Source organism: Eriocheir sinensis, unplaced genomic scaffold (genome assembly GCF_024679095.1).
Source record: "Eriocheir sinensis breed Jianghai 21 unplaced genomic scaffold, ASM2467909v1 Scaffold593, whole genome shotgun sequence".
In the NCBI taxonomy this organism is placed as follows: Eukaryota; Metazoa; Arthropoda; class Malacostraca; order Decapoda; family Varunidae; genus Eriocheir; species Eriocheir sinensis.
In genome coordinates this window covers 217,501-232,500 of record NW_026111935.1, presented here as the reverse complement: position 1 = coordinate 232,500, position 15,000 = coordinate 217,501, and the positions used below count along the sequence as shown (strand labels likewise).

Genomic DNA, 15,000 nt, shown 5'->3' with positions numbered 1-15,000 from the left:
CCATCACCACAACATTATAGAGGAAATTGTGGTGGACTGTGTGGTGTTGAGGGTACTGGCCTGCACCACCACCACCATCACCACAACATTATAGAGGAAATTGTGGTGGACTTTGTGGTGTTGAGGGTACTGGCCTGCACCACCACCACCACCACCATCACCACAACATTATAGAGGAAATTGTGGTGGACTTTGTGGTGTTGAGGGTACTGGCCTGCACCACCACCACCACCACCAGCACCACAACATTATAGAGGAGATTGTGGTGGACTGTGTGGTGTTGAGGGTACTGGCCTGCACCACCACCACCACCATCACCACAACATTATAGAGGAAATTGTGGTGGACTGTGTGGTGTTAAGGGTACTGGCCTGCACCACCACCACCACCACCATCACCACAACATTATAGAGGAAATTGTTGTGGACTTTGTGGTGTTGAGGGTACTGGCCTGCACCACCACCACCACCACCACCACAACATTATAGAGGAGATTGTGGTTGTTTTCTTAATGTATTGTTGTTGTTTTTTATTTCCTGTAACCTCAAGTTCAGTATAATGTGTTGGTCAGTTTCTTGTACTATTGAGCATGATGTTTTGTACAGTACAGTAATCCCTCCTTATACACGGAGGTCAGGTTTCAAATTAGACCGTGCATTAAGAAAAATCGTGTATAACTACATTAGACACTGGGAAAGGGCAGAAAATTAAAGTTTACCCTCTTTTACTCAAATTACTTAGTGTTCTTTTGCTGTGAATTTCCCTTTTCTTCTAACACTTAATTTTGAACGAGAACATTAATTATTGTCCGTCATCCAAGGCTTCATTAAACCAGTGTTTCTCTACACACAAAGGAAACAGTGTCCGCGCTGGACCTGTTTGCTGCTTCGTGCTGTTAAGTGTGTGTGACCTTCACGGATGGAAAAAAATATCATTTATGCAATAAAAGGAATTGAAACTGGACTTTTAGAATTGATTTTTCCTTTTCCTTTTCCATATTCTTAATTACTACGAGAAAACAGTATTGGGGCAGGAAGGAGAAAAACTTAGCCATGCGCAAATAATAGTCTATATTTGACTCGACGTCAACCCTGTTACACAGTCATGCATGTCATTGTTAGAGGTATATTAAGCAGTAAATGGACAAAATGCAACCTACAGGTCAATTACTGAGAGGGTTGGCTACATGTTTTAGGGAGAGAAATGGTTGTGGAGTGGAGGAGATCACCAGAGATGAAAAAAGCCTTACAAGAGTGGAATAAATAATACAAGATAAGAGACAGAGAGAGAGAGAAAAAAAACACAAACTTATATAGATTGCGGAAATAAGAAAGAACTGTGATATTTTAGTGAAGTTTAGCTTAAAGCTACTCCTACAGTTGTCGTAATCGTCAACATTTGGCAGCCAAGCCTATTTTTGGCAATTAGGTCGGGGTCTCAAACATCGTCTCCCAAAACACCGTCCTTGTCCGACGCTTCGTTAAAATGTTATATTCGAAAAGCTGTGCGTCATGGCCCCTGGGACGCATAGTAGTGTCAGGAAGTAATTCCGGCCAGCACTGTGCACCGTGTTCCCGCCGCGTGATAACACTGAAGATAAGCTGATATATGGATGATGTTGGGAAATGGGTGAATTGTAAGCAACTGAAGCTGAATGGGATGAAACTGAATGCTTGATATTGTGGGGAAGAACAAGGATCTCAGGAGGCTGGATATTTCCACTCCTCGGATAAAAGATGTGAGTGTGAAAAAGTCAGTCCAAGATTTAGCCGTGATACTTGACTGCACTCCAAGAACACTCCAAGAACAGATCAATCCTGCACACACACAGAGCAATGATATAATATTCCCTCACCGCCAATATTACAGGAATGCAAAAATACAAATATCAAGTACCAAGAATATAAATACCTCAGGCTACTTTCATATACAAAATAATATAAGATTATATCCTTCTGTCTTAGTAATACTACACTAAAAATATCTATATCTATATCATTTTGAGTTAATATATGTCACTTTACATACTCTAAATGCTATTGACTTAATAGCACACTAAATATAGCTAAATGTATAGAATGTATATAGATATGTAATGAGATGATGCGATAACACATATACTGGCCGGCATTTCCTCGCCCATTACCACACCCCCCAAACAGTGAGAACAAACAAACTAACACACAAACGCACGTTTATAACATAATAGAAAAACTGTGAAAAAATCCAATCCTAAGGCATAGCTGTGATACGCATAGTTTCCATGTCATCATTAGGTCTTGAGCCTTTTTATAAATACAACTACTCTTTTATTAAATAACCTAGCTAGGTGCACACTCGCCTATACCAATTATTGGTGTTGTTTCTGACGCAACTATTTTGAGTGTATTGAAGTTCTATTTCTGTCCTTAACAGAGAAGGAAGAATAGTTGACATATATATGGAAGACTACGGCTACACTCGTCGCTCCACACCAGGCCATAGAGTTTTTTGATAGCTAATAAATAGTTTTAGAGTTAGTTAAGTTACTCTGTTGCCTTTGAAGGTGATAAATAAGTAATGGTTGTTAATGTGGATGTAAATACTGTTAGGCCCGCCGCCCTTCCTCCAGCCCGCCACGAGCAGCAGCAGGAAGGAAGGACAACACGTTGGCGGTCGTGGCAGCCGCACAAGGTAGACGTGCAGGATATCTCTCCTTGTCTGCCGGCTACCAGCTGCTCAGTTCCACGGCTGTGCGAGGCGACACGGCCTCCACCATGGCCAGCCAGTCAGGTGGGCCGCCCCTAGAACTCATCCACACCGAGGCCGAGACCCCAGAGGACGTCAACATGACAGACCCGTCTCTTGGCGAGGACCCCCACCAGCAGGCCAAACGTCAGAAGACGTCCCAGTCACCGGCGGAGGCCCAGCCGGGCATGCAGCCCCCTACTCCTTCCGCTACACCAACCTTGCCGTCATACACCAGAGCATCCTTCCTCCTGCGGACCAAGAATGGCGCGCAGGTATTCAACAACCCCAGGAAGGTGTCGCAAGCCCTCACCTCCTCTCCAGTGGGGAAGTATATCCTGGAAGGGGAAACCCGTGCCCTGGGTAACGGTACGGCCCTCGTCATCGTCGTCTTTGCCCACAACCTACTCAAGGTTCCGGATCTCTCCAAGCCCTCCTTCCTCCTGGGAGAATGGGAGGTTACCTGCAGGAGAGCGGAGAAGGAAGATGACAAATACAACTACGCCAGGGTAGGGCCGCTGGCTGACGACACCACGATGGAAGAAATCCAGGCCGGTTTCAAGACCCTAGATGGAGGCGAGTGTCTGGAACTCGCCTGGATTCCACCGCACCTTCTCCCAAGGACCACCACAGGGAAATGGCTACGCCTCAAGGTGAGAGGGATAATCCCTAAGAGGGTCGCCATTTCTGGGCTCACGTTCTGGCCGAGGCCCTTCCTCCTCCCACTCTTACGCTGTCCGGTGTGCCTAAAGATCGGACACAGCGCCATTACCTGCCGGCTACCAGTGCGCTGTGCTAGGTGCAGCGGACCCCACCCCTCCAAGCAGGGGGACTCCACCTGCTCCCGGCCTTACCACTGTTTTTCAGTGTGGGGCCCACATGGACCAGGTCCATTAAATGCCCCTTACATCAGAGGCCCAGCAGCTCTACACCAGACTGAGGGACGAAGGAACGTCGCTCCAAGAGGCCAACAACCAACTCCGGGACCTTAGGCCGGACTGGCCCCGGCCTACCCCTAGGCCAACAACGCAGCCCCCACGACTCCCAGCGAGACCCGTCCAGGAGGGGGTCTCCTTCGCCGGCATCACCGGCACCAGGTATGCCTCCCTGGAGACTTTGGAGGATGAGCACCTGGAGGGCCCTGGCCCAGCATCCACAACCCAGCACCATTCACCCCACTGCGCCCCAACCAACGACAGCACCAACATCGACACCCCACAGTCACCCCACGCCACCACACCGGAATCACCCACACCACCGCCGAAGTAAGTTCACCACCCTCCTTCCACCCCCACCACCACACGGAGCCCCACACTCATCGCCTGAGGCTTCGGCAGACGCCAGTGCTCACACTCTGAGCCCACAAGCGATCACAAGCCCCCTCACAATACAACCCATCCACCTCACACTCTGCCAGACCCCCCAGGCCTGTACACCCACTGCAGGATCCGCCTCAACCTACCTACTACTCCTCCTCCCCTCCCAACAGGGACGATTTTATCCCAGGTTTATTTACCCTCCTCACGAGGGGCTACCATCTTTTCCAGCAGGGCCTGTCTTTCATAGACATACTCAAGTCCCTGTGGCCCACTGTCTCCATGTTAATGTCTACCCTCCTCCAGTGATGGCTCTTTCCTTCATGCTCTGGAATGCCCGGTCTCTCCTTCGGAAATCACAGGAGCTCCACATCTTCCTCAAGGACACACTGCCCTCGGTGGCTGGGTTATGTGAGACCTGGCTCCCCCCCCATCTCCATCTCACCTTGCAGGTACACCATCATCAGGAAAGATCGCCAGCAGGGACGAGGCGGTGGAGTCCTCCTTGCTCTCCGGGAGGAACTGGTACACTCAGAGCTAAGGCTTCCTAGGTGGCCGGATGGTTGCCTGGAGATAGCTGCCGCCAGGATAGGGCTCCATGGGGGCTGGCTCACAGTGGCAGTGTGCTACAATCCAGGTGGAGCAGCAACCTATCAAGAGCTAGAACACTACCTTTCTACCCTCCCACTCCCATTGCTAGTCATGGGGGACTTTAATGCCCACCACCACTGCTGGGACCCTAACCTGCCTCCACACCACAGGCACACCCCAGGCAACAACTTATTCCGGGTCCTCCAGGGTTCGCCGCACCTGAGCCTCCTCAGCCCTCCAGGATTGGCAACTAGGTACCACCCCCACACAGGGGCAGCATTAGTGTTGGACCTGTTCCTCGGTGACCCGGCGCTCAACACTTTAGAGTTTTCCACGGGCCCTTACATGGGGAGCGACCACCTTCCCATCTTAGCCTCTCTCCCCCAGGTCACCCCCAGGCCTCACCCGGGATGCCTGCCACGGTGGAAAATAACAGCGACTGGGTGGCCAAAATTCCAGCAGGCCCTACACTGCTCCCCTGACCTCTCCACCCGCCCACTGGGGGAGGCAACAAGTGGCCTACACCAAACACTGGAGGAAGCTGGGCGAGCGGCATTCCACCTCATTACCCGCCGCACCCCCCGCCGTCCGGGGAAGGCATGGTGGGACGACACATGTCAGCAGGCAGTAAGAGCCCGTCGCCGGGCCTGGAACCAGTGGCGCAAGACACCGACCGTTCTGGCAGGCCAGGAATACCGACGACTCGACGCCATCTGTGGGAGGACCATCCTCCAGGCCAAGAGGAAGGCATGGGGAACCCACTGCTCCTCCCTCTCATTCTCCACTTCCACCAAAAGGACATGGGACTTCCTGCATGCCATGGAAGGCAGGAAGGTGCGCCAGTCCCCTCCCATCACCAATAACACCCATGCCCAGCTAGATGACCAGCAGAAGGCGGAAGTCCTGGCCAATTTTTACCACACAAGGATAGGCACCACACCCACCATCCATCCGTCCCAGAACACCCACAACGCCATAGTCAACGCTGTCAACTCCCCGGGCATCCCAGAGCTCATCCAGCCCTTCACCCCAACTGAAGCAACCCAAGCAATGGCCTCCCTAAGGCCGGGGAAAGCTGCAGGCCATGATATCATCCCGTATGACTTCCTCACTCACCTCACCCCCGACATCCATGACCACCTCCTGCAGATCCTCAACATCAGCTGGCAGACAGGAGAGTTCCCTTCCTGCTGGAAGATGTCCACCATCATTCCCATACTCAAACCAGGCAAGGACCCATCGCTGCCATCAGCTTATAGGCCAATTGCCCTCCTCTCATGCATTGGAAAGCTGTTGGAGCGCCTGGTGGCGACCCGTTTATCCTGGTGGGTGGAGGAGAAGCGACTGCTGAGGAGGGAGCAGTGCGGCTTCCGACCACACAGGAGCACCCTGGATGTCTTGGCGCAGATGGACTTCCACATCTGCGACACTTACCGCCAGCGACAAGTCATGTCGGCCCTCTTTGTGGACCTGGAGGGGGCCTTCGACACATCGCCACACGAGGGAGTTGTGTACAAGCTGGCCAGCATGGGGATCACTGGCACCACCCTTGCCTGGGTTAGAGACTTCCTCTCTGGCCGCTCCTTCCAGGTGGCGGTGGGAGCCTCCAAGTCATCACCACACCCCATCCGAAGAGGAGTGCCACAGGGTTCTGCCCTCAGCCCCTTGCTATTCAACATACTCATGTCTGACATCCAGGTACCTCCCCACTCACACCTCCTCATGTTTGCAGATGACATAACCATCCTAAGCAGGGCACCGACACTGGTGGAGTCACAACAACACCTCCAGGAGGCTGCCACAGCCATCGCAGCCTGGGTGACCACCTGGGGCCTCACCATCAGTCCACACAAAAGCGCCCTTATGTGTTTCACCCTCAAAAGACTGCCAGTACCACCTACAGTCTCCCTAAATGGAACACCCGTCCCCTATGTCAGGACACACAACCTCCTGGGGCTGCGGCTGGATGGGCCTCGCCTCACCTGGGCCAGCCACATTGAATACCTACACACCTCCTGCAACAAGCACCTGGACATCATGAAGAGGCTTGCAGGTGTTCGCTGGGGGGCAGGCCGAGACATGCTCCTTCAATACTACTGCACCACCATCAGAGCGCGCCTATCATATGGCAGCAGCATCTATGGGGCAGCGGCCCCCTCCAACCTTGCTAAGCTAGACACCACCCAAAACGCTGCACTGAGGATCGCAATGGGGGCCATGAGGTCCTCCCCAGTTGTCTCCCTCCATGCAGAAAGTGGCATCGCCCCGCTCGCCACCCACAGAAGAGAAGTGCTGTGCCACCACTACCACCGCATCTTGAGCCTGCCACCTTCCCACCCACTCTCAGAGCTCTACGGCACCTCAGGAGTCGACCAGCATGCTCCAGTCTGGCTCCCCGCGGCCCACCAACCCCTGATTGTGAGGGCATTACTGGTCCACCTACTACTCCATCTCACTCCACCACCACCACAACCCATCAGCCCACACTCCCCTATCCCACCCTGGCTAGATATCTCCCACACGATGTCCCTGTACATCCACGACCTCCCACACAAACCAACCTCCAGCAACGTGGTGGCCACACACTTCCTCAAGATGGACAGGTCCCTCTACCACCACCACTTGAAAATCTTCACCGATGGCTCCCACTCCCCATCTCCACCCGCCACTGCCTCAGCCCTATATGACCCCAGCACCAGCACCTGCAGGACGTGGAGACTACCCCCAGAGACAGACGTCCTGACGGCTGAGCTCTACGCCCTGCACCAGGCCATCGCATACCTTCACACTACCCATACCAAGGGCAAGGCTGTCATTTACACTGACTCCCTCTCCTCACTCCACCTCCTCCGCTCCCGCCACCCAACATCATCGACGGCTCTAGCCCATACCATCCAGCGAGCCCTCCTCCTCCTGACATCCGAGGGGTGGGAGGTCACCCTGCAGTGGGTGCCCTCGCACTCCGGCATACGAGGCAACACTATAGCAGACGCCGCCGCCAAGATGGCCCTTGCGGAGGTAAACATCACGCCGCTCCCCCTACCACTCTCCACGGCCAAATGCCTTATCTCCCGCACCTGCCGCGCCTCCTGGGATGACACGCTCGCCAACACCCTCCGCACCACAACCATGGGCCAATACCGCACCAACTCCTCCCCACAGCCGTGGGTGAGAAAAAAGTCCCGCGTCCTAGACGTGGCCTTGACGCGCCTCCGCCTGGGCCACACACGTCTCGGCGCTCACCTCCACCGCCTGCGCCTCGTCCCCGACCCTCACTGCCCCTGGTGCAGGACCGTCGAGGACACCATTGAGCACCTGCTGCTGCACTGCCCACGCCACCACTCCCAGCGAGTGTTGCTCCGACACCAACTCCGCGCCCTGGACGTGCCCACCTTTGACCTGCCCACGCTGCTGGCGGCGGCAGGAGTCCACCCATCACGACAGGAAGCTGTCACCCGCCTCACCTGCGCCTTCCTTAGGAAGACGGGGCAGCTGACGCGCCTGTGAAGCCCTCACAGGACGACACCAGGGCTCATGTGAGCGACTAGATCGCCGCGGCCCTAAACAACAACAACAACAACAACAACAACAACAACAACTACCACTGACGGGTGGAGCCACAGCCTCTACTAGAGCCCCATAAAACACCCAAGAAGAAGAGGCCAAGGAGGTGCAGACGGAGGCCTGGAGCAGGCTGCCCCGACAAGCAGCGTGCAGGCCGCCCCAGCCCCCAAGATCACCGTGGTGTTGGGGGAGGCAGGGATGAAGGACAGCAGGTGAGGAAGGCGATTAATGCCCCACATTCGTGTCGTTGGGGACAGTGTATGATGAAGAGTGTCAGTTGGGGTGTAAGGGTGTGAGTGGCGCCGCCAGGAGTGAGGAGAAGGCAGGAGACCTTCTGGATCTGGGTTATTGATGCGCCGGTACAGTTGTGCAGGATCCCACACCGTGGAGCAGTATTCCAGTGTTGGTCTCACAAGTGTGTCATGAGCTATGTGTTTAATGTCAGGTGTGCAGTTATGTAAATTCCTCCTCAGGAACCCCAGTGTTCTGTGGCACTGATATGGTCTATGTGGGTGTTGAATTTCAAGTTAGTTGAGAGATGGATACCAAGGTACTTGTGTGTGTGAACTGATTCTAAGTCTGAATTGTGGAGAGTGTGAGTGTGATGTTGTGCGCTCTGGTGAATCTTAATAGTTTGCATTGGTCTGGTCTGAAGTGCATCTGCCAGGTGCACCCACCGCTGGAGGGCGTCCAAGTCGTTTTGTAGTAGTCTGCAGTCGTCAGTAGTCTTTACTGCTCTAAACTATCGTCGGCAAATAGTCCAGTGGAAGAGTTAGGCGATGAGAGTGGAAGATCGTCAATGTACAGGAGGAAAAGAAGGGGGCCCAGAACGGTGCCTTGTGGGACACCTGAAGGAACAGGGACTAACTGTTTGGGTGTTATTCCAGAAATCAGATTGGGCTAGGTTAGATTGGTCTGTTTTATTTGCCTTTTCTGCCATTTTGAGCACTTTTTTACCATTGAACTTGTTCCATTTACTGGTGGGTTAGGTCAGCTTGCCTTGGTATAAATATGGCAGGCTTTGCGCTGCTCTGTTGTCAATGGTGGGTGTACTTCTGGAGCTTTACCTGTTACTTTAAGGTGATGGCTCTCTCTCTGTGTGTGTTGTGTTAAGCTTAATGTGTCCCTTGTTACAGGCGATGATGGGTCAGCGGCAGACATTGTGGAAGCAGTCCTCTGAGTCGTGGGGAGGACGCCACAACAGACTACACTATCAAGGAGACTGTCTGCCAGGATCTTATTCAATAGTGAGTTACAAAAGTTTTCATGCAATGATATACTAGAATCACTCCAGTTTTGGGTCACTTGACAAGTATATATATATTAGGGATGTACCGATGTATTGGTATCGGTATCGGCTGATTTTCTGCCGATACCGTTACCGATACTTGAAGGAGTTTTGTACGTGTCATGTCACTCGTTGCAGCTAATTTTGTTCAACAGAAATTGGATTTTCTAAATTGTTGAAAAAATATTAGAAAAGTGTAATTATCCAGTATCATGATACTACATAGTTTGGAATTTCCTGCGATTTAATTTTCATGACTTTAAACAATAAGATTCATATTACTTTGAACACAAGCATATAATGCTTGGTATACCGTACAGCCTTTGTACCGCGGACGCGTACAATACAGGTTTAGTAGCTTGGGCGCGGGGTTGGCGGAGCCCCTCCACTCGCCTCATTTGCCTGCCTCACGCTGCCAGGGTCTGGGGACTTCTTCAGTCTTCTGCCTAAATGTACAGCAATTAAGGTAAAGCTAACCTTGCTGAGTCAACTAGACCTCACCAGGCGCCTCCTCCCTCGCCCCTTGTCATGGGGGTAACACTTGGGTTAACTGCTGCCTCGCCGCGCCGTACAGGGTCAGTATGCGAAGGACTCCCCTGCAGACCCGTGCCAGGCGGATGAGGAGGGAATGTTTAGGTCTGGGTCGGCCATGAGCAGCTCCTGACGCCCCTACACGCCCTCACTTTTTTTAGTTTCTGCCCCCGGGGAGACGCGCCCCGAGGGAGGATCCGCCCCAGGGAGGGAGAATATACCCCAGGGAAGGAGTGGCCGCCATGGTGAGTACGTGGGAGCTGTGGAAGAGGTGTCAAAATGGATAAATATGAACTGTTTGGTTTATACGTGGCAAGGTGAGCTTCATGTCTGTATTGCTGTTTGTCTGTTTGTCTGTGTGGTATGCTGACCGTGCTGACCCCCTAAGGCTTGTCTGTGGCTGTGGAGTGCTGTGGGGAGGGAGATATTAATGGTTGGCTGTGAGGGAGAGGTCTATTACGTCTCAAAGTGCTCATGTGACGGAGCTGCGCACGGAGGCCACGCGTAGCTATATCATGCGTGTCCTTAACTCTGTCTTACCCTTGATAATACTAACACATTATTTTGGTGGTTGTACATACAGGTGCTGGCAAATTGTCGTGCTCCAAACATAGGCCTATGCATTTATCATTTTTAGTACTCATGTGGCGGAGTTGAGCACCGAGGCTATGAGCTTCTATATCGTGTGTGCCCTTAACTTTGTCTTACCCTTAATATTACTAACACATTATTTGAGGGGTTTGTGTAGACGGGAGGTCACTGCATGCACCTTTGTTTATCAGTATTAACCCGGTAGCAGCGACGGGCCAAATTTGTGGCTTTACCGTGTAGCAGCGACGGGCCAAATTTGTGGCTTTACCGTGTAGCAGCGACGGGTCAAATTTGTGGCTTTACCGTGTAGCAGCGACGGGTCAAATTTGTGGCTTTACCATGTAGCAGCGACGGGTCAAATTTGTGGCTTTACCGTGTAGCAGCGACGGGTCAAATTTGTGGCTTTACCGTGTAGCAGCGACGGGCCAAATTTGTGGCTTTACCGTGTAGCAGCGACAGGTCAAAATTGTGGCTTTACCGTGTAGCAGCGACGGGCCAAATTTGTGGCTTTACCATGTAGCAGCGACAGGTCAAATTTGTGGCTTTACCGTGTAGCAGCGACAGGCCAAATTTGTGGCTTTACCGTGTAGCAGCGACAGGCCAAATTTGTGGCTTTACCGTGTAGCAGCGACGGGTCAAATTTGTGGCTTTACCGTGTAGCAGCGACAGGCCAAATTTGTGGCTTTACCGTGTAGCAGCGACGGGTCAAATTTGTGGCTTTACCATGTAGCAGCGACGGGTCAAATTTGTGGCTTTACCATGTAGCAGCGACGGGTCAAATTTGTGGCTTTACCGTGTAGCAGCGACGGGCCAAATTTGTGGCTTTACCGTGTAGCAGCGACGGGCCAAATTTGTGGCTTTACCGTGTAGCAGCGACGGGTCAAATTTGTGGCTTTACCGTGTAGCAGCGACGGGCCAAATTTGTGGCTTTACCGTGTAGCAGCGACGGGTCAAATTTGTGGCTTTACCGTGTAGCAGCGACGGGTCAAATTTGTGGCTTTACCGTGTAGCAGCGACTGGCCAAATTTGTGGCTTTACCATGTAGCAGCGACTGGTCAAATTTGTGGCTTTACCGTGTAGCAGCAACAGGCCAAATTTGTGCCACGGTTTAAAACCCCCAAAAATAGATGATACATAATCTGATCACAAATGCTTTGATATATAGGTATTATGAAATGGTTTGTGTGAGGGGTGATTTTTTTCTCATTTTTCTTGCTTGCCATTAAGAAACATGATCCCTGCTGCTACCGGGTTAAGGATACGAGAAATAAAGTAGAAGATACATGATAAATTACAGACATACACCCAAAGTTGCAACATAAGAATATAAGTACATAGGAACATTAGATTAGGTTAGGTGAGGTAAGGTTAACCCGTCCGCTGCGATTGGCATGGATTTTTCCTTCACTGGTAGCCTGGTAACATACACTCCCAGGTCTTTCTCTGCCTCTGTGGTGGATAGTGGAGTGTTTCTCATGTGATATTGATGTGCTGGATATCCCTTCACTGGTAGCCTGGTAACATACACTCCCAGGTCTTTCTCTGCCTCTGTGGTGGATAGTGGAGTGTTTCTCATGTGATATTGATGTGCTGGATATCCCTTCACTGGTAGCCTGGTAACATACACTCCCAGGTCTTTCTCTGCCTCTGTGGTGGATAGTGGAGTGTTTCTCATGTGATATTGATGTGCTGGATATCCCCTCCCAAGGTGCAGGACTTGACATTTTTCTTCATTGAATTGTAGCAGCCACTTTTTGTTCCATTCCTGTAGCTTGGTGATGTCTTCTGGTAGGAAATCCACAGTCAAGGGGTTAAGAAGCTGATATAGGGAACATGTCTGAAGGAAAAAAGAAGTACAGTTTCCCATATAGAAGTGTGGATGAGTGGAATGGTCTAAAGGAGGAGACTGTGGAGGCAGGGAGTGTGCATCAAATGAGGGAGAGCTTGGACATATATCGACAAGGAGACAGGACTATCCCATCTTAGCTCAGGCCCTGTAAACCGCAAATAGATACACACAGGGAGATGCTTGAGAGACATAAAGAAATATAGCTTCCCACACAGAAATATAGAGGTTTGGAACAGACTAAGTGAGGATGTAGTATCAGCGAGGAGTGTGCAAAGCTTTAAGGAAAAGTTGGATTAATGTAGATACGGAGACAGAACCACACGAGCGTAAAGCCCAGGCCCTGTTAAACTACAACTAGGTAAATACACACTCATACATGCACACTCTAACCACTCCCACTCATCCCCCCTTCAGATGGATGACATGTTTCTGGAGGGCAAGATGGAGGTGGGGGAGGAGGTGCGGCGGCAGTGCCATGACCCTATGCTGGCCCCCACGCCGGTGCTGCTGGCTCGACGCGAGGTTCCGGCGCGCCACCCCCAGGCCACCACCACGCAGCTGCATCACATCAGCGAGGAGATGCTGGTTTACCGCAAGCACAACCTCCTCTCCTGCCAACTGCCCGGCTCACCCAAGTCCACGTTCCTTATGGTATTCAGCCCCGATGGGTGAGTGGGGGGGCAAGGTTTTATTTCTTTGTTTTATTTACAGGAATGGAGATGGTATGGGCACCTTGAAATGATATAAAAAAAAACATGCATAAAAAAAGACATGGGAAAAGAAGTACAGTAAAAAAACGCAAGTGAATTATAAGAAATCACAGAAATTCTGATAAAAAAAAATGCAAAAATAAGACATGGGGAAAGAAGTAGGGTAAAAAAAACGCACCTGAATTATAAGAAATCACAGAAATTCTGATAATAGAAAAATAAAAAATAAATGCTTGGTGATGTCTTGTAGGAAAGCCATAGTCAAGGGGTCAATCAACTTGTCTTGTTCTCTCTGCAGGTCAAAGGTCGCCTCCACCCACGGCGACCACAACATCTACGTCAGCGAGGTCAACACAGGTCAGTGCATCTGTACGCTGGAGGGACACCCGCGAACCCCGTGGTGTGTGGCCTTCCACCCCGCCTCCAACGAGATAGTGGCCTCGGGCTGCCTCGGCGGGGAGGTGCGCGTGTGGGGCCTCAAGGTGGGTAGGGGGTGTTGGGTGTAATACAGGAGTTTGTTTTGCATATGTTTATTTTCATTTATTATTTCTTATTTTTTGTTTTTATACCTTTTTTTTATTTCATGTTTTCATTTTTTGCATATGTTTATTTTTATTTATTATTCCTCATATTTTGTTTTATTTTGTTTTTATACTTTTTTTATTTTATGTTTTCAGTTGTTTTTATTTATCATACCTTACTTTTTTCATTCTTTGTTACACCTTATTTTTCAACAGCTGGTATCTTTAAATGTAGCTTTGTATAACTTTTCTTAACAGTGTATCTTTAAATAACATTTTTTTCCTTCCTTACATTGCTTATTTTTAGCAGTTTCCATTTTTAATACCAACAAAACCAAACCTAACCTAACCTCATCTAGCATTGCCTATCCTAACCTTACCATACCTATATATAACTTTTCTTAACAGTGTATCTTTAAATAACTTACTTTTCCTTCCTTACCTTGCTTATTTTTACCAGTGTCCATATTTAATACCAACAAAACTTAACCTAACCTAACCTCACCTCACCTTGTCTAGCCTAACCTCACCATACCTATATATAACCTGAATAAGACAACCTCACTATCATCTATCTTTATCTTTTCATTCAACCTTATGTGTTATGTGTAAAGCAACTTAACCTAACCTAACCTCACCTTGTCTAGCCTAACCTCACCATACCTATATATAACCTGAATAAGACAACATCACTATCATCTATCTTATCTCCTCATTCAACCTTATGTGTTATGTGTAAAGCAACTTAACCTAACCTAACCTCACCATACCTATATATAACCCAAATAAGACAACATCACTATCATCTATCTTATCTCCTCATTCAACCTTATGTGTTATGTGTAAAGCAACTTAACCTAACCTAACCTCACCTCGTCTATCCTAACCTCACCATACCTATATATAACCCAAATAAGACAACAACATCACAATCTTTATCTTTTTGTTCGACGTTATGGTTGTGGTGGTTGTCAATGTGGTGCGTTAAGTTGAGTGGTGGTGATGGTGGTGAGGTCTTTAAATAACTTCTTTTTCCTTACTTTGCTTATTTTTTCCAGTTTCCATTTTTCATACCAACAACACCTAACCTAACCTAACCTTACCTCGTCTAGCATTGCCTAGCCTAACCTTACCATACCTATATATAACCTGAATAAGACATCATCACCATCATCTTCCCCTTCTGTCTCTCTCCGGCATATGACCACAGATGTTGCACCGAGTAAATGAAACTTTCCAACTTTCATCACCGTCATCTTTATTTTCTCATTCGACGTTATGTGTAGTAGATGGTTGTGGTGGTTGTCAATGT

At 50.0% G+C, this 15,000-nt stretch overlaps 2 protein-coding genes and 1 long non-coding RNA gene across 9 annotated transcripts in view; 2 read left to right on the top strand and 1 right to left on the bottom strand.

The window, feature by feature from the left end:
* The window catches only part of LOC126993262 (uncharacterized), a 1,103-nt gene extending 495 nt beyond the window's left edge, over positions 1–608 (bottom strand). Inside the window, exons 1-2 of one of the 2 annotated variants that reach the window (XR_007747573.1) lie at positions 464–608; positions 70–294 (exon numbers count right to left, since the gene is read on the bottom strand). This is a non-coding gene — a long non-coding RNA (uncharacterized LOC126993262). Of the gene's footprint in view, positions 1–69; positions 295–457 lie in introns of both variants that reach the window. The other variant, XR_007747572.1, reaches the window with a different exon arrangement.
* Positions 1–963, top strand: part of LOC126993259 (uncharacterized) — a 40,322-nt gene extending 39,359 nt beyond the window's left edge. Inside the window, exon 7 of one of the 4 annotated variants that reach the window (XR_007747570.1) lies at positions 334–963. The gene's annotated coding sequence lies outside the window, so the exon portion shown is untranslated. Of the gene's footprint in view, positions 1–22; positions 313–333 lie in introns of those variants that run through there. The other 3 variants (XR_007747567.1, XR_007747565.1, XR_007747564.1) reach the window with 3 other exon arrangements.
* A 7,304-nt stretch (positions 964–8,267) lies between these two features.
* The window catches only part of LOC126993264 (activating molecule in BECN1-regulated autophagy protein 1A-like), an 11,342-nt gene continuing 4,609 nt past the window's right edge, over positions 8,268–15,000 (top strand). The window contains exons 1-5 of one of the 3 annotated variants that reach the window (XM_050852215.1): positions 8,268–8,410; positions 9,335–9,445; positions 10,179–10,262; positions 12,872–13,125; positions 13,466–13,649. In XM_050852215.1, the coding sequence (XP_050708172.1) occupies positions 9,338–9,445; positions 10,179–10,262; positions 12,872–13,125; positions 13,466–13,649 (630 nt within the window). In that variant the 5' untranslated portion in view covers positions 8,268–8,410; positions 9,335–9,337. Of the gene's footprint in view, positions 8,411–9,334; positions 9,446–10,060; positions 10,263–12,871; positions 13,126–13,465; positions 13,650–15,000 lie in introns of all 3 variants that reach the window. The other 2 variants (XM_050852217.1, XM_050852216.1) reach the window with 2 other exon arrangements.